At 38.9% G+C, this 23,245-nt stretch overlaps 4 protein-coding genes across 4 annotated transcripts; 1 reads left to right on the top strand and 3 right to left on the bottom strand.

The window, feature by feature from the left end:
• On the bottom strand, positions 519-4,358 carry LOC109715939 (thioredoxin-like 2, chloroplastic). Its single transcript, XM_020241173.1, has 4 exons — positions 3,985-4,358; positions 3,382-3,564; positions 1,570-1,734; positions 519-943 (listed from the first exon to the last, which is right to left on the bottom strand). Exons 1-4 carry the CDS (start codon positions 4,183-4,185, stop codon positions 806-808), a joined length of 687 nt encoding a protein of 228 aa, XP_020096762.1. The 5' UTR covers positions 4,186-4,358; the 3' UTR covers positions 519-805.
• LOC109716027 lies at positions 11,090-13,501 on the bottom strand. Its single transcript, XM_020241300.1, has one exon. The coding sequence runs from the start codon at positions 12,997-12,999 to the stop codon at positions 11,722-11,724; it is 1,278 nt and encodes a 425-aa protein (XP_020096889.1). The 5' UTR covers positions 13,000-13,501; the 3' UTR covers positions 11,090-11,721.
• On the bottom strand, positions 14,547-15,616 carry LOC109716561 (PRA1 family protein F3-like). Its single transcript, XM_020242082.1, has one exon. It carries the CDS (start codon positions 15,379-15,381, stop codon positions 14,788-14,790), a length of 594 nt encoding a protein of 197 aa, XP_020097671.1. The 5' UTR covers positions 15,382-15,616; the 3' UTR covers positions 14,547-14,787.
• On the top strand, positions 17,615-21,769 carry LOC109716600 (ectonucleotide pyrophosphatase/phosphodiesterase family member 3-like). Its single transcript, XM_020242132.1, has 4 exons — positions 17,615-17,626; positions 19,650-20,016; positions 20,048-20,372; positions 20,469-21,769. Exons 1-4 carry the CDS (start codon positions 17,615-17,617, stop codon positions 21,370-21,372), a joined length of 1,608 nt encoding a protein of 535 aa, XP_020097721.1. The 3' UTR covers positions 21,373-21,769.

Genomic DNA, 23,245 nt, shown 5'->3' with positions numbered 1-23,245 from the left:
TAGATCGACGTTGCAGGTAAAAACATTAAATTGTTTTTACCAAATCAACATGACTAGGGCAAACCATATGACCCGGTAATCACAAATAACAAGCACCATTTGAACCCCTCTGAAATTGCATTGTAATAATGCAACAAATTTTATAATTTTTGTTAAGCGAATGAGAATTGAGTCCGTTCAACGCCCAAAATTAAGAAAAAAAAAAAAATCAAATAAGACGAACAATATTTTTATCCTATTTAATCCTAAAAGCCAGACCCTGCGCTGAAACAAATAAGGAGAGTAATGATTTATATCTTGACTAGAGTTAAACAAGGCCTAAATGAAAAAAATGAAGCTATTAACTGTGCACAGTTGAAGTTTGATGAAAGGGTTTATAATAGATCATCATGGTTCTTTCAACTTAATGTAATCCTAATCTTGTTTCGAAATAATCAGCAGTAGTTCAAGAGCTATTCCCAACAATCTTTACAAAACGGAAACCATTATTGAACATTACTAGAACAACACAGCATGTGTATTCTTCAAGTCACATACAGATCAAGTAATTGTGACAAAAAAAAAAAAAGTGATAAATATAAATTATAATACATAAATTTGTAGTGCTACAAAATCAAAAGATGGTACAACAAGAGTTGGGTGTTTTGTTTCCTCCCTTTCCTAAAGAAAAAGGGGGCCTTTTCTCTTGACAAGCTCACAATGACGTACTGAAATCAGTGAGGCAAACAAAAAAAAAAGAAAAAAAAAAGGAGAGAGAGAGAGAGAGAGAAAGAGAGAGAGAGAAACAATAAAAAGACACGAAGAACTACCGGGAACCGGCTTCCGCTGGTTTCTCCGGCGGGCTTGGGTTCTCAAGGAGGCTCAGATCCCCAACTCCCGCAGGAGGGCCGATGCTACATCGAGCGGTGTTGTGTCTTGCTATAGCATCCTTTATTTTCTGGAACTGTAATTCACGGGTTGATGTTTAATCAAATGAACTAGGTAGTTTGGACACCCCAAAAGACAAAAAAGAAGCACAAAGATATCCACATGAAAATTCAAGGCAAATTCCAGCATCAAGGAATGATTCTTGGGAGTGACAGAATTATATATAAAAAATAATAATAATTTGGTAATATAGGTTCCCTATTTGCCCCCAGTTAGCAAAAACAAGATTGCATAGCCCCGTACTTAAGGAAGATACCCTCCCTCTCTATCAGACCATTTTATGAACTAGTAGTTAATTCTAGTCCAAAATTAAAATAGCATCTTAGATGCTCCAAGCACTACTATCACTATATATATATATTTTTTCTTTGTACTATCATAGCATGCAAAAAGAACTGAGCAATAAAAATTCAAAGGGAAACGGTCGTGAATGTTTTATCAATAGGCCTTGTGACAACTTAGATATTAAAAAGAAATGAGAAAAGCAAGAAAAAGAGACAATATTTAGAGATTTTTTTTCACAAATAAGAAGCAACTGATAACAACATTAGTTACAAATCAACAATTTATGGCTTATAGAACCAATATAACCGAAAATTCAAAGCTCACAAAAGAACTAAAAACCTAACAAGAAATACTTGCCTTGGCTAAGGAGCAGGAGAAGGACTCCAACAATCCATCAGCTCCACGGTAGAAATGAAAATATGGAAGGACTTTAACATTCAACCTTTTACACATAGGCTTGTTTTCGTCAAAATTCACCTTCAAGAATACGATATCAGGGTTTTCTTCAGCTGTCCTGCAGAGCTGAAAGATCATGCAAGAGAAAATTAGTCATCAGAAACTGACATTTTCATATACTTGTCTCGCTGCATTAACATGCATAAGGATGTAGGAAAGTATATTAATGACATGGATGCCTAGGAGGAAAAGGAAGGAAGAAAGAATATACAACTTGAAGAAACTAAACAAGAATAATAACTCGTTATTCCCAACTTTTACTGTGGTCGGCCAGCTACATTTTATGTAAGAACATTGTCAAGCCAACTAGTGCCTTTTCTTTACTAACTACTTCCTCCAAAAGTTACGTCAACCCTTCAAGACACCTTCATCATTACTGGTAAATTATGTGCTGACAAAACCAACTTAACCAGCTTTCGCAATAATGAAAGATTGTTCACAAATAGGGAAGTCAGATTTGACCTTTCTTGATCATTGTGCGAGTTGCAAATGCAATGATTAAAGAAAACGCACATAGAGGGGCGCTGCGAACTGCGCTTATCATGAGCAGGAGAAAACGCATTTGTAATTCAACTGACGATATGTGTCTTCCGATTAGGGAGGCCCATTACTTCAACTAGTCCCCATATTCTGAGGCATGCAGCAAAAGATGCATGCTATCTTGCTCCATAGGAGACGAAACATATGAACAAATATCTTCAAACATCATGGTCATTTTTATAAGGTGGCATGGGAGCAAAATATACAAAAAAAAAAAAAGAGAAAGATTACAAGATGAAAACATGGCAAATAAATATTTGGTAGTAAATTAGACTGCAGTATGGAACATAAAAGAGGTAGCCTAAGATTGAGTTAGTTTTAAGAAGGTAGGTCTACAGTACTGAGATGATTATCATCTAAAAATTCATTTCAAACCTCCTACTTAACATATAAAAAAGTAGGAAGGCGATGGTGATAGCTGCCCGCCAACTGACAAAAATGCATTCCCTTCGCTTGCCTTGTATGTAATAATGTAATAGAGAACATATGCAATTAATGTAGTTTTAGGGTCCTGAACCAGATAGAAATTAAACAACAGATATATCTCGATGCTGATAAAAAAATGGATTAAGAACCAAGAGCAAGCTACATAATGGAGTAAGAACTGACCAAAAGTCTGTTTATGTTTATACACTTCTATTTATACACTTTTTCTTCCTTGACAAATGCAGAAACCTAGACAACTGAAAAAAAAAAAAGAAGCAAGTGAAGATGTTAAATTGCGTCTAAAAGAGAGACAATGCGTGCTTCTCATCACCTTGCAAGATAGATGTGTCCACCTAAATTCAACCGACCAACCTGAGTTTCTACAATTTTCTTCTTGACATATACACAATAACAGCTCAGCTGCTTTCTAGGAAAAAAATTGTTATCAAAATGCAACTTCTACTTCAACACTCTCTAGGCCAACGAAACTAGCAGTACGGAGACGCCTGGGAATCATTTTTCCTTTCTTCTTTCCTCTAGGAGGAAAAAAGGGGGAATATTTAAAACACGATCAATAAGACAAAAGGATGATAGTAAAAGCTGTAAATAATTACACTACTTCTACCAATTATAATAACAACTACATCTATTTCATAATTCATACTCACAAGCTCATCAACATAAACTATGGTTAAACAGAGAATCTAAAGACATGGATAAGAGGACAATGAAAAACAAAGGAATCACCTTTGGGAAGAGAGCACGACAAGAACCGCACCAGGTGCCGTAGAATTCGACAATGACAAGCCTGTCACTGGCTTTCATTAACGCATCCAAAAACTCCTGCGTAGAATGAATATCAATCATATTCGGTCCTGCATTCTTTTCCCACCACTTTGGTTCATCCTTATTTGCCACAACTGCATGGACCTAAAATCATAGAAGAACAAGGCATCAAACAATATTCTTTTTTTCATTTTTAAAAAATGGCATTAACAATATTCCTACACTCACAGAATGAACAAGAAAAATTATTTTTTGCCCCAAATTTTGAGCGCAGTGGATAAGATTCACAACTCTGTTGCTATTCCTACGACCGAAAAGCCCTGTTAGTCTCTTCTAAGTACTTTAATGCCCCCTTTTTTCACAATTTCCGATTAAATTCCAGTGTTTTTGCCCCTTGTGGTAGTATGGTACTCTGAATCGTTACTCTCAAAGTTCACATCATAAGCGACACTTCCTATTGAATCCAAGCACTATCCACCAAATTATCCGTAAAAAAAGCCCTAAAAATCCCATATTTCTCATCAGGATAACGCGAGAATCAGAAGATTAAAACCTAATCCATACCTTGACACGAGCGAATCGCCCCGGCCGGTGCGCGAGGGCGGCGACAACGGCGTCCAATCTCGGGCGCCGCGAGAGCCTTATTCTCGGGGAGGTCGAACAAACGGGGGATAAGCGAGGGGTGGAAGAAGAAGAAGAAGAAGAAGAAGAAGAAGAATAGGAATAAGGGGCGAGAAGGGGATAACGGAGGAGAGCATCGGCCATTAGAGAGCTCCTATTCCTCTTCTGCTTCCTCCTCCGCCCTACTCATCCACCAATCCGCGACGAGCGAGAATAAAAAGGGATAGTTATTCCGGAAAATCGGAATATCTCTTCGCCCCCTCCCTGTGAACGGGGAGAATAAAAGGGTTGGGAACAAAAGGGTCGATGAGGAAAGAGAGGCGCGGAGAGCGAGAGGAGGAGAAGCGAACGGCGGGAACGGGCCAGAACGGCTCGATGAGTACGAAGTGAGTTACAAAATCAAAAGGCCCAATACGGAGTTTAGGTTGGGCTTGGCTCACGGATTGTAGTTGGACTGGGCCCACCCAATCCATTAGGGACCAACCACCACAAAATATGCAATAGTGCCCCTAGGGCTGGCAAACGAGCGAGCCGGCTCGCGTTGGACTCGTGTTTGGCTCGATATTCGGCTCGCTCGAGCTCGACTCGAAATTAAATGAGCCGAGCTTGAACAAAATAAAAGGCTCGAAATTCATTTCAAGCCGNGAGCTGGAAGCACGGAAGGCTCCGTGCTTCCGATAGCATAGTAGCCTCACTCTATATATATATATATATATATATATATATATATATATATATAGGCCGGGGCTACTATACTCTTATGAGTATAGACCCCCTTGTACTCATAAATTGTTAACCGTTGATTGATGGGATGTGTGGTTAGGATGATGGTAGTCCCCACTTAGAATGATAGTGGTCCCCTAGGGTTGAGTGGGTAGTTGGTTAAATAGTATGATCTAACGAATGAAAATGATTAATAGAATAAATTTAAGGGTCGAAAACTTATGAGTATAAAGGAGCCAATACTCATAAAAATATAGTAGCCGGACTCTATATATATATATATATATAATATTTATAAATATAATGTATTTTAATTATATATAGGCTTTAATTTAATTTGGGCCATTATTGTTGGCCCATAAAATAAACCCAACAAGTACAAACGTGCAATTAAGCCCAACTCTAAATTTACATAACACACTCTCTCTTTCAGACTTTCACTGTTGCACATAACCCTAAAACATGATAACATTCAAATTTTCAAATCCTTACTTTTTTTCCTCTCTCTCTCTCTCTCTCTCTCTCTCTCTCTCTCTCTCTCTCTCTCGAACCCTCATCGAGTCAAGAAGTCACCATAGCTTACATTTCTTATAATTATTTTGTATTTTGAACTATTGGACATGTTGCATCAAATTGTAGGTAATGTTCTATAAAATCATCAAGTCAAGAAGTCACCATAGCTTACTTTCTTATAATTATTTTGTATTTTGAACTATTGGACATGTTGCATCAAATTGTAGGTAATGTTCTTTAAAAATTAAACTATTGATTATATAATGTCGAGAATTTCAATCGGCTCGTTTAGAGCTCGAGCACAGCTCGACTCGAAATTAGGCTCGCTCGAGCTCGGCTCGAATTAATTTCAAGCCGAGCTTGAGCCTAGATTTAGGCTCGAAATTAATTTCAAGCCGAATTTGAGCTGACATAAGCTCGCTCAAGCTCGGCTCGTTTCCACCCCTACAAATTGATGAAATTTAATATTTCTTTATTTCGCTAGTACACTTGCTGATTTTAGAGTTTCTAAGTGGATCCTCTGCGGGACGTGAGCCGAGGAGAGGTGCATGAGAGGTGGATTTCTTGCCGTGACCGGATTAACAATTCGCGGTGGGTTACGAGTTGTTGGAAACAGTGAAGTTCCTACTATATCTTCATTGATGCCAATACATGTCTATATGCTATGTATGCTCATAGAGGATAATGTTAGTGTAAATTGTATCGGAAAATAGAATTTTATTTTATTTTATTTTATTTTTGAGAAAAAGGTAGCAAGTTATCTACTTCATTCATTAAGCAAAACGAACTAAGTATACAAGTTGAAAGCAGCTAGAGACCTGGAAGCATCGGTCGGGATACCCCGGAAGATGGAATTGTTGCTACCCCCCCCCCCCAAACGATCCACCAGATTGCTGTGAAAAGGGTCAGACCTTGTGTTCTCAGAGTTTGCAGGGTTGGTAGAAGTTCGTTCCCAAAGACTTCGGACGTCATTCGTGGTACCATCAAATACGACCGAGCCTTCCGCGCTGAAGAGGAGGTATCATACGTAAACACAATTATAGAATAGGTGATCACAGCTTTCTGTAATAACCGCGCAGAAGACGCAGTGTTGATCTACAAGTAAGCCTCGGAGAAGTAATATGTCGGCTAGTAATCTCTTCCGCAGTAACAGTCATTGCGGTTAGGTTTCTTCTTGCAGTTATCTGTTTGTACTAGCATCTATGCATGATTCAGTCATTCTCTTCTTGATCATTACTAGTGTAGAAGCATGACAGAAAATAAAGAGTTATTATTCATAGTATTCTCTGTAGCTCAGTTTATAGTAAATTTAGTTGTTTTTCACTTATTCTCGCTTCAGGTAGACCTAGTGGGTGGTTGTCGCCAATCGTATCCACTGGAAACTACTGTTTAATAGTTCTTACACCCTCTTATGGTTTTCTTTTCAGAGACAAGTGCACCATTCGCTGACTGAGATAAGAGAATTGCGCAATAGATAGCATCCCCTACCAGTGTGCATATACTACAGAGGACCACCAGATAGAGAGTTGTTCTGTACTACATCTCTGGATTGGTGAAGGCCAAGGCCGTTTGTTGTTTACTTTACTTTTTGGGGTTCTCTAATACATGTAGTTTGTTTATTTAGCACTTATTCTAGTTCTTGTGATTTGGAAAAACTTTCAGTTGTGATCTCCGGTATTACTTTGCTAATGCTAGATTATGTTGGCGCTTCGTTCGAACATAAAAAATTATGTCCATTCGGCGGGTCTGTTAACGTCCCTGTGGCCTTCCGCTGCTGTGGACTGACATACTTATTATTACTAGCTAAGTGAACGTGCAATATATATGTACCGAACATTGACTAAATTGACAAAATACGGATTAAGTAGACATGATTAAAATGGATTTGAGGAAGTTCAGATTGAATTTGGATCGAATTGATCGAAACGGAGTTATGAAAGAAGTGAACCTGAGTTCCAAACGTTTTGGGTGCCCGGAATAAGACTTTGGGCAACCAAAAAATGTTTCGCTGGCCCAGTTGAGCATCCAAAACAAGCAGATGCTCTACTCGAGGGTTGGCTCGCGAGAGGTCAGCTTTCGGGCGTCCGAAAACCCTTCCGAATGGTCCCAGCAGGCGTCCGAACCTTTTCCGGACGCTCTACCTGAGAGCTCGGGTGCACGAAGGATTAAACTTTTAAGCAACCGAATGTCCCTCCGGGCGTATGGAACACCTTCCAAATGGCTTCCGTGGGCGTCCGAATACCTTCCGGACGCTCAACCGAGAATACTGGTTGTGCAACTCATTAAATAATCGGACGCGCAGTCTTCCCTGCACGAGCCCAAGATGTGGTTCAAGCAGACTAGGCAGGTGTTTGGATCACTAACCACATACTGCCACGTAGTTTTTGAGCGCCCGAAAGTTCTAGCATGCGCCTTAGCCGTTAACCAAAAAAAAAAAAAAGAAAAAAGAGTAGGACTACTATGATTTTAGGAGCACAAAAGCCTCCATACTCCTAAATTATTTTCTATGATAGAATTTTTGAATTGACAATCAGCTATAGCAAACTTAATCTAGAGTATTTGAAGTATTTTAAAAATAAATTTTACGATTTTTTAATATCGGTTACATAAATGGCTCAAAACCATTGACCGAAAATAACAATCTCACAAAAAGTAATAATATAATATCAAAATTTTAGATCAGAAATATTAATTTTGCTGTTAATAATTAAAAATTTTTCTCTCAAAATTTTATTTGATTTGAAAATCTATACACAGTCAAACTAGTAAACAACTCACATTAACCATTAAAATTATTGATATTAAACCCTTTTAAACACTAGGTAAATGATATCAAAAAAATCATATTTTTAAATATTTTAAATACCCTAGATCAAATCTAACAGAATTGATTGTCGATTCGGAAGTCTCATTATATAAAACAAGTTACGGGAACGAAGACCTCCATACTCATAAAAGCACAATAGCCTACTCGAGAAAAAATGGGACTTTCTCAAAAAATGCCATTCTCATGATTGCAAGCACAATAGCTATTCACTGCTTTGATATTAGAACTTCCAAAGAATCTATTGTTCAAATTACCAAGATTGTGATTTGATCCACTTCAAAAGTTAAGAAAACATCCAAACTTCATAAATTAGTCATAATCATCCAACCAGGTGAAAAGATGTTAAATCTCTAATAGATGAAAAAGGCAAGTTTTAGAAATTTCAGGTTCAATTTCAGTGGGGTTAAGGTGAAACAACCTATAGCTTGAATCTAAATGAGCCTAAATTGAATTGTTAGGCCCAGACTAAGTTACTGAATCAGGGGACCTGAAACCCCACCTTCTCCTGCCCAATTTCAGCTCTATCAATTGGAATATGTTGCTGCTGCTGGAAATCCTCAAATGAAACATCAACGGAAGGTTGAATCTGTAGGGTCAAATCTGGTTTACTCTGCAACAATTGAAAAAGCTAACAAATAAAACTAATTGATTTGACTCCAATCATATAGTAGTCCTTGATAAATCTTTGTATCGACTATTTATTCGCCCGCTAATGCATTGATTCTGCTGTATAATAAAATTGCTAAATTACAAAGGCCACCCTTGCGCACTTGCGCTTTACCTTGTGTCTCAATCACGCTCTTGCATATGATTTTGCTTCAATTTGAAGCTTGCATTTTATCACTGTGTACAGGATCATAAGTAATCCCAAACCTTGCACATGTCAATTTGACCTGTTTGATTCAGAAGAGTAATGCTGATCCCCTTTCTGAATTATGTTTGTTTCCTTCTGTTTTCCAATTTACTTGATGAAGAAACTTCTTGGAGATTCAAAAGAGTGATTACTTACAGAAGCTGTAAGGATCAGTGAGGCACAGCTTCTGTAAGAAATCACTCTTATGAATCTCCAAGAAAGTTCTTCTTTAAGTAGATTGGAAAACAATAGGAAATAAACATAACCCAACAAAGGAATCAACATCCCTTATGAATAAAGCAAGTCAAACCCAAATTGTTCCTTTAAAATCTGCAGGTAAGGCATCTATCAGCTCTTCACTCCTATCTTCTGTTGGACTCGAAAAAACCCTAACTAAGAGTGAGGTTAGTTCGAGAACTAAGTTATGTTCCTACGTCCTCTCTGAATAGACAATTCCTTAAAGGCATGCAAAAAATTGAAAAAATTAAACTCAAAACATACACAATTCTATACAGATATACAGAGCAAACTTGCAAAGTTGTGCTACATATCGTCCTTAGTTATTACTAATATAACTGGTGATTTTGAGATACGAAACTCTTAACTAGCAACAATGCCAACTGATGTTATACAGAAGAAACATAATAATTCTAAAGAAGATCACTGTTAATCTCATTCAACTTCAAACTATTGATGAATCAAGCGATGTAAAAGTATGTTCTATTACCTGTATTACCCTCTATAATTTCTTTCCATGGTGATCACTATGAATAAAATAGATTTATACCATCATTGATCCTCTATAATCTCTTGCCATTACCCACTACGTATTCGTCACAATCTCTCTAGTCCAAGTTCCAACCAACAGTTAATTTTCTCTAAATAGTACAACAGTATCTTGACCCCAAAGAAATAAAAATTTTCTATCCATGGATGGTGAAGACAAACCACTATCACAAGAAGATGACATAGAATGCAAATGTCCGCATTCAATAAATCTACCAAAAGAGCACAGATATCTCACTTTGGTGTTAGAATAATACCTAGAAACATAAAAGGCTATGCACAACACAATCTTACCAGCAGGGCCCAGGTCGGAGACATTGCTTAGCGTAAATGAAGACGTTCTGACCAAATTCAAGAAAATAAGTCATACATGTAAGCTAGATCAAAGTGATGCATAAGGTATGGCCTATTTAGTGACACCCGGACATAACATGTCATAGAGACGTAGCAAGAAGGTAATAAAATTACATCAGAAAACAACTTATAACACACAAAAAAAAAACAAAAAACACCAGGTATGACAGAGAAACAAAAATACAAAGCTATTACAAATTACTCACGTTCAATGTAACACACTGAGTCTTTGATCGAGAACTTTGTGTGGAATTTCATGGCTTTAGCACATAGAAATGCCAGAATTAATTAAACAGAGAAGGGAGGGAGGGGTTGAAGAGAAAAGAAAAGGTATCAGTTTTTGCTCATTGTACATGCAACTATGTAAATAGACCCAGCTAATCGCAGCAATATTGAAACAAATAAAGCTCAAATAATGACTTTATAGAACAAACAGTGAAGAAAACAGACTACATATGACAGAAACTTTTCCATTAGGGTTAATTGCATACACGTCCCTCCAAACATAGTGAATTGCAGATCTATCCCTGCAAAACTTAATTTCCATAAGTTGTCCCTGCAAAAGTCCTAATGTATGCAAATATGTCCCTGCCGTTAGTTTCCGTTAGAGAAATTTCGTTAACCATAATTAAAATACTTAACCATGATTAATTAATGAGTGAAATGACAATTTTACCCTCTTCTTCTTCTCTCCTTCTTTCTCTTCCCTCTTCTTCGTCGCCGGCGAGAGAGGAGATGCGGCGGCGGCAGCGAACCCTCTCCCTCTTCTTCTTACTCTTCCCTCTTCCTCTCCCTCTTCCTTTTCGCCCTTCTTCTTCCTCTCCCTCTTCCCTCTTCTTCGTCGCCGGCGAGGGAGGAGATGCGGCGGCGGCGTTGGCGGCGAACCCTCTCCCTTTTCCTCTTTCTCTTCCCTCTTCCTCTCCCTTTTCCTCTCCTTCTTCCTCTTCCCTCTTCTTCTTCCTCTCCTTCTTTCTCTTCCCTCTTCTTCGTTGCCGGCGAACCCGACCCCGCACCGCCGCCGCCGTCCCGCCGCCACCGTCCGCTCCGGCGGCCCGAAAAGGAAGAGAAAGAGAAGGGGAAGAGGGAATATTTTGGAGGGATATATTTGTGAAGGCAAAAAGGTCATTTCACAAGAAAACTGTTAAAAAATTAACAGTTTCCTAACAAATTCTAACCAGAGGGATATATCTGCATATATTAGGACTTTTGCAGGGACAACTTATGGAAATTGAGTTTTGCAGGGATATATCTGCAATTCATTATGTTTGCAGGGACGTGTATGCAATTAACCCTTTCCATTATTATCTGTCGAGTAAACAATTATATCATCCTATTAATCTACAGAGTTAACCTGAACATAGTATACTAACATACAACAGTAAAGAATAACTCTTTGGACATACCATGAATACTGAAACCAAGTTATTCCATCTCTGATGCAACTTTCCTCAGTTTGATAGAAAGCATTTAGATTAACTGAGCACTTCCCGTAGCAAACAATTGCGGTGTCAATAATTTGTCCTGACGACCTATCCTTCGTAACAACAACAAAGTAGGAGCAAAAGGGGTTTTCTTGGATGCAGGAGTTTTTCTTTATCTCATAGATCAAGCACAGTGCCCCTTATTAGTAAAACCCAAATATACCTCTAGCAAATAAGCGTGAATTTTTCCTCCTACCTTTGTTAGTACTTCTACTGCTTCTTAAGGGTGTCAAATAAAAGCGCAACAGCCCATTATCTACATTTCCAGGAGAGGAGTAATGAACACTCCGACTCCGACCGAGTCGGCTTTCTCTTTTCGTTTGCCAATCAGGCTTGAGGTTCTGCATATCATCATTAGCAGCATTCACATTCCGTTTCACACTCTGGCTCTCTCTAGACGAACTTGAGCCGTTCCCATTAACATGCACTCCACTATCAGCTTCTGTAGCTTCTATGATTTTATCCTTTCGCCCATCCTTCCAAGATTCGGACAGAGACCTCTCCAACACACGCTCACGCTTCTTTACAATATCCCTCAAAGGGCTAGTAACACTCCAATCCCACACATTGCTCCATCTGTGTGATTTTCTCCTATTGATTCTCGAAATAGCTAAATCCGCAGAGGATTCATCAGCCGAGGGCTGACCATTAGCTTTGGCTGTATCACCACTCTCAGCAGATGGGTTAGGGTTTCTGCTCGTAATATCCTCCGCTAATTTTCCTTTTATACTTCTAATCCCATCTTTTCGCTCCTCAAGGCAGGCAAACGAGCAGGCGAGTGCCCTACTCACCACTGAACCATCCCACGAACGCCTAGGGAGTTCCCATGAGCCCCTTCTCGACTCTCGGCACACCATCCAGTCACAAGAATACCGGAAACTAGGCTTTCTTTCCAACGGCGTTTCTCTTGGGCGATCAATTGAACACCTTTCCTGCGATCGGCCATCGTTCGAAGTATTCACTTTCTCCCGTGTCAATCCCTTCCTTGGCAAAATCGAGCTCAACCAATACAGCATGCCTTTTCCGTTCAATTTCCGCTCATCCAAAGCAACCATTATCTTCTCATCAGCCGCAACATTCCCCGACGGGGCTGCTTCAGAGCAACTGGCACCATTGTTCCCAATTCTCGAGCTCTCTACCTCTTTCCTCAGAGATTCCTCATTCACGCCATTATCAACAACATCATCCAACTGAAACAGCGAAAGGAGGGTCTTTTTACGCCTGATTTCGCCGCGCTTCTTCTCCTCGGCAACGGGGGACGCAACTGAGATCTCTGTTGAGATCTCTTCTACGATCTCGCTCCTGGAGTTGCTCGTGCCGACCGTAGACAACCTCTCCACCAAACAAGAAGGACAGAAACCAGTGAAGATCTCAGTAGGGTGTTTCTGGCACCTCGTAGAGCCGTCATTTTCGCGGTCCATCAAAACATTTAGAGATCAACAAAGCACAAAGGAATTGAGCATTCCACGAACCTGCATTTGCTGTAGCAACGCATAATCCGGAGATTATAGCCCTCAGATCTAAACAAAGAGGCCTTGAGCACGTATAAACATCTGAATCAAGCTAAATCCAAAATTAATTCCTTCCAGAAAACAAAAAAGGTTACACCTTTGGGCATAAAATTGAAACATTAACACATCAAAAAACTCGGAACAAAAAAAAAAAAAAAAAATTCTAATCCGTGATCTTTGCATAGATCTGAAACAACCAAGTAGATCGTAACACCAATATCGAGCTCAAGTACACATTTTTGCCCCAAAATCACAGAGAAAAAGCGACCTCAGAATCGCCAAATCCGATGGAATCTCCGCGAAATCCGATGCTCCGAAACCCTAAAAATGGTAGCAGCTTCTCCCCCCGTGCACGAATCGATCGAAGGATCTCCGCGTCGGATAGTTTGGTAAAAATATACGCCGACCCCCCTAAACGATATCCCATTTGAAATNCCCTAAGTGCCCCCAAAAAAAAAAAAAAAAAAATCATAATCCTTTGAATTGTGTGGATCTACTTTTTTTTTTTTTACCTCCCAAAAATATCTTTAATTTGGAAGAATAATTCTCTATAAATCAACCAATATAAAATAAGGAATTAAATCAAAACGCATAAAAGTTTTTTTAAAAAAAGTGTTAAACTAAGCAAGAACAAACTTCTGGGTCTATTTCCAAAATTGCCCACAATTGATGGTAAAAATTTAGTCATACATCGCCAGATTGAGAAATATAATAGTCATTAAATAAATGCGGTATAAGATGTACACTCCACTTCGGATAGTATTGTTCAGTTCGGTCTGAGCCAATCAACATGCTAACTCCTCACAAAAACCCATCGTGCTCGATCCATTGGGTAATGCAGGTGCAATTTGTTTTAACAAAAAAAAAAACCCATCAAATAGCATAATAAAGTAAACTTTTTTGAAAATCATATGACTGTATTTAATTTGACAATAAGTTTTTATATTAACAAAAACTAAAATTACAGAATAACTAGATATAATTTTTGAACTATACAGTAATAAAATAAAGGATATACGCTATATTGTGCCGCATGATGATAAATTGAAATTTATCCAATGTCAAAACGACATCCAAGAAGAGGGCTGATTACAGCAGTAGCTGCCCCCCCACTCCGCTGCAATAACTTCTCTCTCCAGCGAGCAAGTCCACGCCCATGCCAGCTGCATTTAATTATTTGCAGAGCAGAGCAGCGCCGCGCCACTAACTGCTCTCAGATCTCAGCCTCTAGTGTTCAACTGCTTCCAATCGTAATTTATCTTCTTATTCGTCGAAATATTGTTTTTTCCTCTTTTAGTTTTAGCTACAATCAACTCAACTAAAATTTTTAAGAATGAATAAAACATTTAAACTTTTGCGGAGTTTCAAAACATAGGTTTCCCGATCAAATCATCTAATTAGCTTTCGTTTAACTTGTAGTTATACGCAATCTCCTCCAATCTCATCAACTCAACCCCTTGAAATTTACCCCAAATTTTAAATTAAATTGATCGCCACGATCAACACAAACCAGAGCAACAAAATTTTAGCCACAGAACAAATTTGAATCACCACTCACTCGCCATCCAAACAAAGGCCCTAAAATGGAGAACACACGGATCGAATTGCAAAAGGAGCATACACAATACACAGTAATGGCGATTTACGATACACGGGGGAGGAAGAAGAAGAGTGTGCGAGATCGGAGGGGACGAAACCCTAGGATCGGGAGGAGGTCGATGGTTTGCTCCCTTCTCCGATCGACGTGTACCACCTACCTGGGCCCGCCGCCTCCTCCTCCATGTAGAGATGCTCCGTCTTCCTGAGCGCGGCGTGCGCCACGACGACGAGGAGCCCGACGAGGAGGGAGACGAGGATGTTGAGGGTGGCGTTGGTGAGGAGGAGGAGGACGAGGGTTACGACGGCGAGGACGGCGAGGATGATGGTGTCGCTGATGGTGCGGCCGAAGAGGACGAGGGGCTCGTCGCGGAGGAAGTAGAGGAAGAGCCACGCGATCATGGCGGCGATGAAGACGATGAGGGAGATCGGGTGCCAGAGGAGGCTGAGGAAGACGACGACGAGGACGACGATGGCGTAGTTCATGGCGAAGTAGGCGAGGTTGGTGCGGATCCGGAGGTAGGCCTCGCCGAGGCTCAGGGGGAACCCGAAGGCGCGCGGATCCGCCATCTCCCGCCACGGCCGCCGCGTCGCCAGCGCCGAGTAGCCGCGCTCCTTCGCCCGCGAGATGAAGCCGAGGGGCGACCCCGCCCCCCCGGGGGACGAAGAGGTCGGTATCGTGCCGTACGTCGTCATCTCCCCCCTCGCCCCCTCCCCAGTCCCCACCCACCCGAGCGCGAGATCGGAGGAGTTTGGGATCTCCTCAGGAGATGGGGATCGGAGGATTAGGGTTTGGAAACTGAGGAGGGAGAAGAGGGGAGGGGGTTCGTTGTGGATAGTTCTTAATCCTCTTATTTTTGCCCTAACAAAATGGGAAAGAGACGAAGAGGTGGGAGAAGGTCTCACAGGCACGTTCGGGACGGGGGCGGAAATTATTAGGTAAAAATGCACCGAAACACCCTCAACTTTGCTCTTCTTTGAAATTCTCCCTTCATTTTTAATATTTTATTTTTTTCAGAGTATTTTTATATTGATAATAGAGTATAAACACGCGCGTATAATATTAATCAAAAAAAATTTCACATTATTTATTTTTTAAATGTTTCAAAAAAAGGTTCAAGAGATTTTTAAAATTGGAAAAATAATGTAGCATTTTCCATAAATTAAAGGCAAGGCCGTATACAGAAGGTTCTAGTTGCTATTTATTAAAAAAAAAACTTTATTAGACTAATCAATGCTACAATAATATCGTAAACTAATGTATTCTTTACCATTCAAAAATAATGATATCTTCTTATCTTGATTTTAAATAGTATATTTTGTCCAATTACGGAGGGTCATATTTTGAGGCATAAGCATATTGATTAGTGATTGAATACATGAAAAAAATTTAAAGAAAAGATAGTCAAATATCTGTTGAGCTAAGTCACAATCAAATTAGAAACCAAAATTTATATTTCTTAGAGTTAAAATAATTTAATAAAAATTATTTTTCTTTTTAAACTATCGGCGTAAAATGGGAATGTTAACCTGGTTTGTTAGAATAATATACTTGGACTTGTCCCGAAACATTATTTGGAGACGAAGAATTTGTTTGGATCTATATTTTAGATGAAAATTTTAACCAAATTCAATTAAAATTTTAAATCAAGTTGCACCACTGAACTTAATGTTTTATATTTTACCATGTGATTTTTTTTCTTTTTCTAATATCATCTTATAAATTCCCCTTTCATATCTACTGATGATTTCACAACTTGAATTTGACTGCAAAGGCTCCATGCCTAAATTATAATTGTTAATTTACTATTACATATAGGGTCATGGCTACTATACTATTATGAGTATTGAAGCCCTCGTACTTATAAGTTGTTTTCGATAATAGAGCTTCCGAATCGACGATCCACTCCGTTAAATATGATCTAGAGTATTTGAAACTTCTAGAAAATAAATTTCGTAAATTTTCGAAATCATAATAAAGTCCATCAAGTGGGCATAAAATGAACGGTCAAAATCAAACGACGTTCTACAAAAGGATGATTAGATCATTCAATTCAAGATCGGAGTTATTGATCTTTATCTATGTAGTGAATAGAATTTTCTATAAAAAATTCAACAAATTCCGATTCTTTTACACCGTTAAACTAGCAAGTATCCATACCGGCCGTTAAAAATTGTCAAATTTGTGACTCTTGATCGTAAGGTAAATGATGTCAAAAAATTATAAAATTTGATTTATAGAAGTTTTAAATATTGTAAATAACGTTTAACGGTGTGAATCGTTGATTCGAAAGCTCTATCATCGAAAATAACTTATGAGCAGGAAGGCGATCGTACTCATAATAGTATAGTAGCCGGACCCTACATATAGACTAGAGTTATTATATTTTTATAAGTATAAATTCTTTTATACTCATAAATTTTTGACCGTTTGATAAAAGAATGTGTGGTTAGGATAATAGTAGTCCGCTGTTAAGATGATAGTAGTTTTTTATGATTGAGTGAGTAGTTGGTTGAATAGTATAATCTAACGGATGAAAATGGTCAAAAGAGTAAATCTAAAGGTTAAAACTAATGAGTACAAAAAAAACTATACTCATAAAAGTTAGTAGCTAGACACACACTCACTCTCTCTCTCTCTCTCTCTCTCTCTCTCTCTATATATATATATATATATAGGGCTAGTTTTCCCACTTACACCTCAAAGGCTCCAGGTCTGAGCCCAACAATCAGCATTTGCTGGAATTTATTTGTCTGTTTCATCTCACCACAGTTTATGGACCACCAAATTCAGTCAATTTAGTTGGATTTTTAAAACCCTCGTATTTACTAGTGTTTTGGTTTCTATTATAGCCTAATTTGATAATTTGATGGCTAAATATATTACTTTTATACTATAGAAAAGTATGTAGTCAATATTTTTCTGATAATGGTTGCAATCGTAATTTTACAATACAATTTTTTTTATTTTTTTTATTTTTTAATTGTTTATAATATAAAAATAATAATTTTAATTACCGTATTATCAAACTAGGCCTGGGTAGGATGAGTTAAATGTTACATCAATTACTTTTCAGAGCCTCTAACTAGTATCATGTCGGCTAAATGTGATCTTTTGGTGGTGCTGCTTCACTTCTCTAGTTATTCAATTTACCAACTAACAAACATGTGGGCCCTCGCAATTCAATAGGAAACGGATAAGATCAGGTATTAATGCTGCATTTAGGGGCCAAGCCAGAATCAATAAATTTTAAGCACCTCTTTTTTTTTTTTTTGTCAATTTTATAAATTATAGTAAATAATAGTTCAATCATATAATTTTGGATTAATTTCATACATGTTTCTGCAAATATAGCGAATAGTAAATATATCCCTACAAAGTTTAATTTTTATATGTTGTTCCTGCAAAAGTTATGATATTTTTAAATATATTTCTGTCGTTAGAATCCGTTAGAAAAAAGTTAGTTAACCATATATTAAATATTTAACCCTAGTTAATTTTTAACATTTTTACCCTTTATATTATACTAGTATGACTTTTGGAGGGATATATTTGTGATAACAAAATTAAAATTATAAACAGTTCTCTAACGGTTCTCTAACAGTAACAAATCAGGGGATATATTTGAAAACATAAGACTTTTATAGAGACTATATATATATATAGAGAGAGAGAGAGAGAGAGAGAGCAGGGCTACCGTGCTATTAGGAGCACAACAGCTATTGTGCTCTTAACTTTCTAACCACCTATCAAGTTTGATGGGTGGTTAGAATGAGAGGAGGAAGAGATATTGGAGAGAAATTGTGTGTCTCAATTTCTCTTCTCCTTGAATTTCTCTTCAATATCTCTTTCTCCTTTTATTTTAATCACTCGTCAAACTAGATAGGTGGTTAGAAAGTTAGGAACACAAGAGCTGCTATGTTCCTAATAGCACAGTAGCCCTACTATATATATATATATATATTTGTCATTCATTATATTTGCAGGAACATGAATGAAATTAACCCTATAATTTTATCATGAGATATATATAATTACTAAAAATATTGTAAGAAAAATATTAGTAAATTCTCTGACCAGTTAGTTGGAGAGCTAAATAAATATCTTTTCTCAAGAACTTTTAGTAAGGAGGGAAGCTAAATTATAATTTATGATATATTTTTTCTCTAAAAGAATGCATATAACAAATTTTGGGGATTAAGTTCTCTAAAGCAAGTGGCAAAAAATTTGGTGGTTGGTATCTGGAGTCCTAAGTTCAAATCCTAGTTGATTCACATTTCTAGCTAAGTTTATTTCTAAATGAAATAAACGAAATGGATTGCGTGCTATCTATCTCTTAAAAAAATAAAAAAAAAAGAAAAAAAAAAGAAGAGGCACAACTTGCAACTTATAAGATATAAGCTTGCTTATCACCTCTCCTAATCGTACAAAACCGACATTAGCAGTTATTTTCATTAAACTTTTTTTTTTTGTTAAAATCCGTGTCACTACAGTGCAATCTAAATTTCTATTCGTAGTAATTGCACTGCAGGTAATCTAATGAATTTAAAATAAAGAAATAGCAATTAACTCGGGAGGCGTGCGGCAGGGAGCATCATACTGCTTCTCGCACAAAGTCTTTTCTGGAGCAGATGATTATTTAAAAAGATGGCACACTCGAGTACTCGACTAATAGGTATTATTATCAACTCTTTCTACTTTTAATTTAATATACTTTTGCCTGATTAAATTTCTATATATTTATCTAGAGATCGAGTATTTGAACACGCCTATGTTCAGCTGAATCTACGAAAAACAATCAAAAACACATCATTGGTGTGTGTTCCAATTTTGGTTTATTCACAAATGAATAATTCAGGTATTATTCCGAATAAGAACATGGAATAGAAAGTCCAAATATCTACGAATCCCATAAAAAAAAAAAAAAAAAAATGTACCAAGTCTCACAAAGGACTCTCACGAGGCTCGGACAAAATCTTGTCAACCAATTGAATCGCACCCATCCGTACGTATCCTTACCCTTTACTCCAACTCCAACTATTCACCCCTACTTATTCCGCCTCCTTATTTCGTCTCCTTTCTTCTTATTCCGCCCAGTACCAGAATCGGTAGAATCTCCGTCGCCATTAATGGCGACTTTCTCCTTCTCCGTCTCTTCCACTTCTCCTCCTCCTCCCTCTTCCTCGCTGCCCCTCAAAGACGACCCGTCGAACCCTACCACCGCTCTCCGCCGCCCCACCTCCTCCTCCTCGTCCCCTTGTTCTTCTTCTTCCTCCCGAGCTCCCTCCGCCATTATCTTCAGCTTCCTCGTCCTCGCCACCTCCGTATCCGCCGACGAGGGCGGCGCCGCCGAGGAGCTTCCGCCGCCGCCGCCGCCGCAGCGGACATTGGCGCGGCCCCTCGCGAAGCTCCCCCGCCCCGTCGTGATCCTCGTCTCCTCCGACGGGTTCCGCTTCGGGTACCAGCACAAGGCCCCCAACCCCAACCTCCACCGCCTCATCGCCAATGGCACCGAGGCCGACGAGGGCCTCATCCCCGTGTACCCCACCCTCACCTTCCCCAACCACTACTCCATCGTCACCGGGCTCTACCCCGCCTACCACGGCATCATCAACAACCGCTTCGTCGACCCCGTCTCCGGCGAGCTCTTCACCATGGCCAGCCACGAGCCGCATTGGTGGCTCGGCGNCATCGTCACCGGGCTCTACCCCGCCTACCACGGCATCATCAACAACCGCTTCGTCGACCCCGTCTCCGGCGAGCTCTTCACCATGGCCAGCCACGCGCCGCTCTGGGAGGCCGCCGCCGACCAGGGCCTCCGCGCCGCCACCTTCTTCTGGCCCGGATCCGAGGTGCGCAAAGGCTCCTGGGATTGCCCCCCTCGCTATTGCCAACACTACGATGGCTCCGTCCCCTTCGAGCAGCGCGTCGACACCGTGTTGGGCTACTTCGATCTCCCGGCCGATGAGATCCCCGTGTTTATCACCCTCTACTTTGAGGACCCGGATTACCAGGGCCACCAAGTTGGCCCCGACGATCCCCAGATCACCGCCGCGGTCGCCCGGATTGATCAAATGTTGGGCCGGTTGATCGACGGGCTCGAGAAAAGAGGGGTCTTTGAGGATGTCACTGTAATTCTAGTCGGGGATCATGGAATGGTGGGGACTTGCGATAAAAAACTGATCTTTCTCGACGATCTATCGCCCTGGATCGAAATCCCGCACGATTGGGTCCAATCGACTACTCCGGTGCTTGCAATCCGGCCTCCTGAGGGTGTTTCTACTGTTGAAGTTGTGGCCAAAATGAATGAGGGGTTGAGTTCGGGGAAAGTCGAAAATGGGAATTATCTTAAGATGTTTCTGAAAGAAAAACTGCCAGAGCGGCTTCATTATTCGGAGAGTTATAGGATCCCGCCGATTATAGGGATTTTGGAAGAAGGGTATAAGGTGGAGATGAAGAGGTCGAAGAGTAGAGAATGCGGAGGAGCTCACGGTTATGATAATGCATTCTCATCGATGAGGACCATTTTTATGGCTCACGGGCCTCAGTTTGAGAGGGGAAGGAAAGTGCCGTCATTCGAGAATGTGGAGATATATAATGTGATCACTACCATTCTTAAGTTAAAGGGAGCACCGAATAACGGATCTTCAGCATTTCCCGCTTCAATTCTATTGTCAAGTTCCTGACTTGTGATGTGGTGAAGTTGGATTGGGAATAAACTTCTTGCTTTTTGTGGAAATTAATACTGGTATAATTGTGGATCTCAATTATTGTCGTGAATAATGGCCCATTCTACTTATCTCAAGCAGGGCCTTGCGACGTATAGTTAGAGCTCGGTTTCAAACAACATTTGTTTAATCACTGCAATTGCCAATAAGCTGAATTTGGCGACTTCTATCATTTGAGTTCAGCACAGAGAGGTTCTTGGTCCATCTAGTTCTATTTTGCTTTTTGTCTTCTTATTTGAGGAATGCTGTTTCTTTAAATTTATGAAATGCTTTTCAGGTAAATTACAAATGTAAATGTTCACTCTGATTCTTCTGCAACTTTTGATATGACATATATACACATTCCTTAATGCTATTAGCTGTTCTTAGACATCTAACAATTCTTTGCTTCTGTTGCACAATCCATTTGCTACATGAGCTCGCATAATCTACCGTTGAATTAATGAATTTACTTTGTGTTGTCACCTTCTAGATCTCTGTGTAACTGTTGTTATATTTGCCTAGAGTAATCTCTAAGTTGTTCTTGCCGTATCGTCACACTAAAGACCAGCATTTAAATGCAAAAGACAATAATGGCATGTGGTCCATTCACTGATTACAAAAATACTGTTCACAATTGTACTGTATTTCAATGCAATATATCACTTTCTTTCATAAGCTTCTGTTTTCTTGTGCCTCTTTTTGTTATCTTGTTCTGCAAATATAGCAATATACGTCACTTGGTTTTCACTTATGAAGGTAAATGTGGAGGAGTTAAGGCACAGAATTAAGCATGCTATAACTGTGGAGTTAAATTGCCTGCTTTTGAAAGGCGCAAAGTTCAGCATGTAAATGGCAAGTTAAATTGTTCGTACTTTGAAGGCACAAAATTAAGCGTGACTCGTAGATTCCGTTCTGCTATATCCTCTTATTTAGGCCTCAGGCTATATGCATTTTGAATGCATGTATCTTTCCCTCTTATTATTGATATTTTTATATGACTAAACTTTTCTTATGTACTAACGAATTATCGGTCCTGAAGTTATGTACGGATAGAAGAGACAAAATCCTTTTATTTGTATTTTTCTAGTTCTGGTGATATGTGGATAATATCTGCTTATCCTTTCTCTTGAAATAATGTCAATGTGCTTTTATTTATTTATTTATTATTATTATTATTATTATCATTATTATTTCCTGTTACAGAACATCACTGTAACAAAGTGAGTTTCACCTTGAAAGGGAAAGGAAAATGAAGCCTAAATTAGTCTTAGGAACATTTGGTTACATGATAGGACTGTTTATTTATTTGAGACTAGATGTTCTCTTCTAAATCCTTGCACTTCTCTTCTAAATCCTTGCACAAGTTGGATGAAGAATATATCTAATAAATTTATGGTTTTTATAGAAGGGAATCCGGTGTTATTTAAACTCATCCTTTGATTCATGCAGAGAAATTAAACCTGGCCCGAATTTCGCTTTGAACTTCTCGAGGCTTTCGCCAAGGTGAGTTCCTCCCAACTTTATCTCTTTACAATTCAATAATAATGGCTATGATGTCTTTTCTGTTTGATGCCGGAACTTGATGATGCTTAGATTTAACTGTAGTTTATCGTCAAAGTTCGCTATCTTATTATAGTTTTTGTGAAGAATTGTCGTGTTATTGCCTAAGAATCACAAACATGTTTAGCCTACGCTTTAGAATTCTTCGATTTTTTTTGTTTTTTTTTTTTTTGAACTTTTTTCTTCCTTGCATTCCAATGAATTGTTTCCTTGGATAGTGAAGTAGTTTTCGTAGAAGAAAAATATAACTTGGATTTTGTTTAGTAAGAACTAAAATGCTTATCTTGTG

Source organism: Ananas comosus, linkage group 10, assembly GCF_001540865.1.
Source record: "Ananas comosus cultivar F153 linkage group 10, ASM154086v1, whole genome shotgun sequence".
Taxonomy (NCBI): domain Eukaryota; kingdom Viridiplantae; phylum Streptophyta; class Magnoliopsida; order Poales; family Bromeliaceae; genus Ananas; species Ananas comosus.
This window is presented reverse-complemented; position numbering and strand designations above follow the sequence as displayed.

Excerpts from the sequence above, each read along its gene's own strand:
- LOC109716561 (XM_020242082.1), bottom strand. The coding sequence starts at position 15,381 with ATGACGACGTACGGCACGATACCGACCTCTTCGTCCCCCGGGGGGGCG.
- LOC109715939 (XM_020241173.1), bottom strand. The coding sequence starts at position 4,185 with ATGGCCGATGCTCTCCTCCGTTATCCCCTTCTCGCCCCTTATTCCTAT. Across the intron at positions 3,565-3,984 it reads GGCGATTCGCTCGTGTCAAG|GTCCATGCAGTTGTGGCAAA; the intron begins GTATGGATTAGG and ends CTATGATTTTAG. Across the intron at positions 944-1,569 it reads TCTCCTGCTCCTTAGCCAAG|TTCCAGAAAATAAAGGATGC; the intron begins GCAAGTATTTCT and ends CGTGAATTACAG.
- LOC109716600 (XM_020242132.1), top strand. Across the intron at positions 20,017-20,047 it reads TCCTCGCCACCTCCGTATCC|CGCCGCCGCCGCCGCCGCAG; the intron begins GCCGACGAGGGC and ends CCGAGGAGCTTC.
- LOC109716027 (XM_020241300.1), bottom strand. The coding sequence starts at position 12,999 with ATGGACCGCGAAAATGACGGCTCTACGAGGTGCCAGAAACACCCTACT.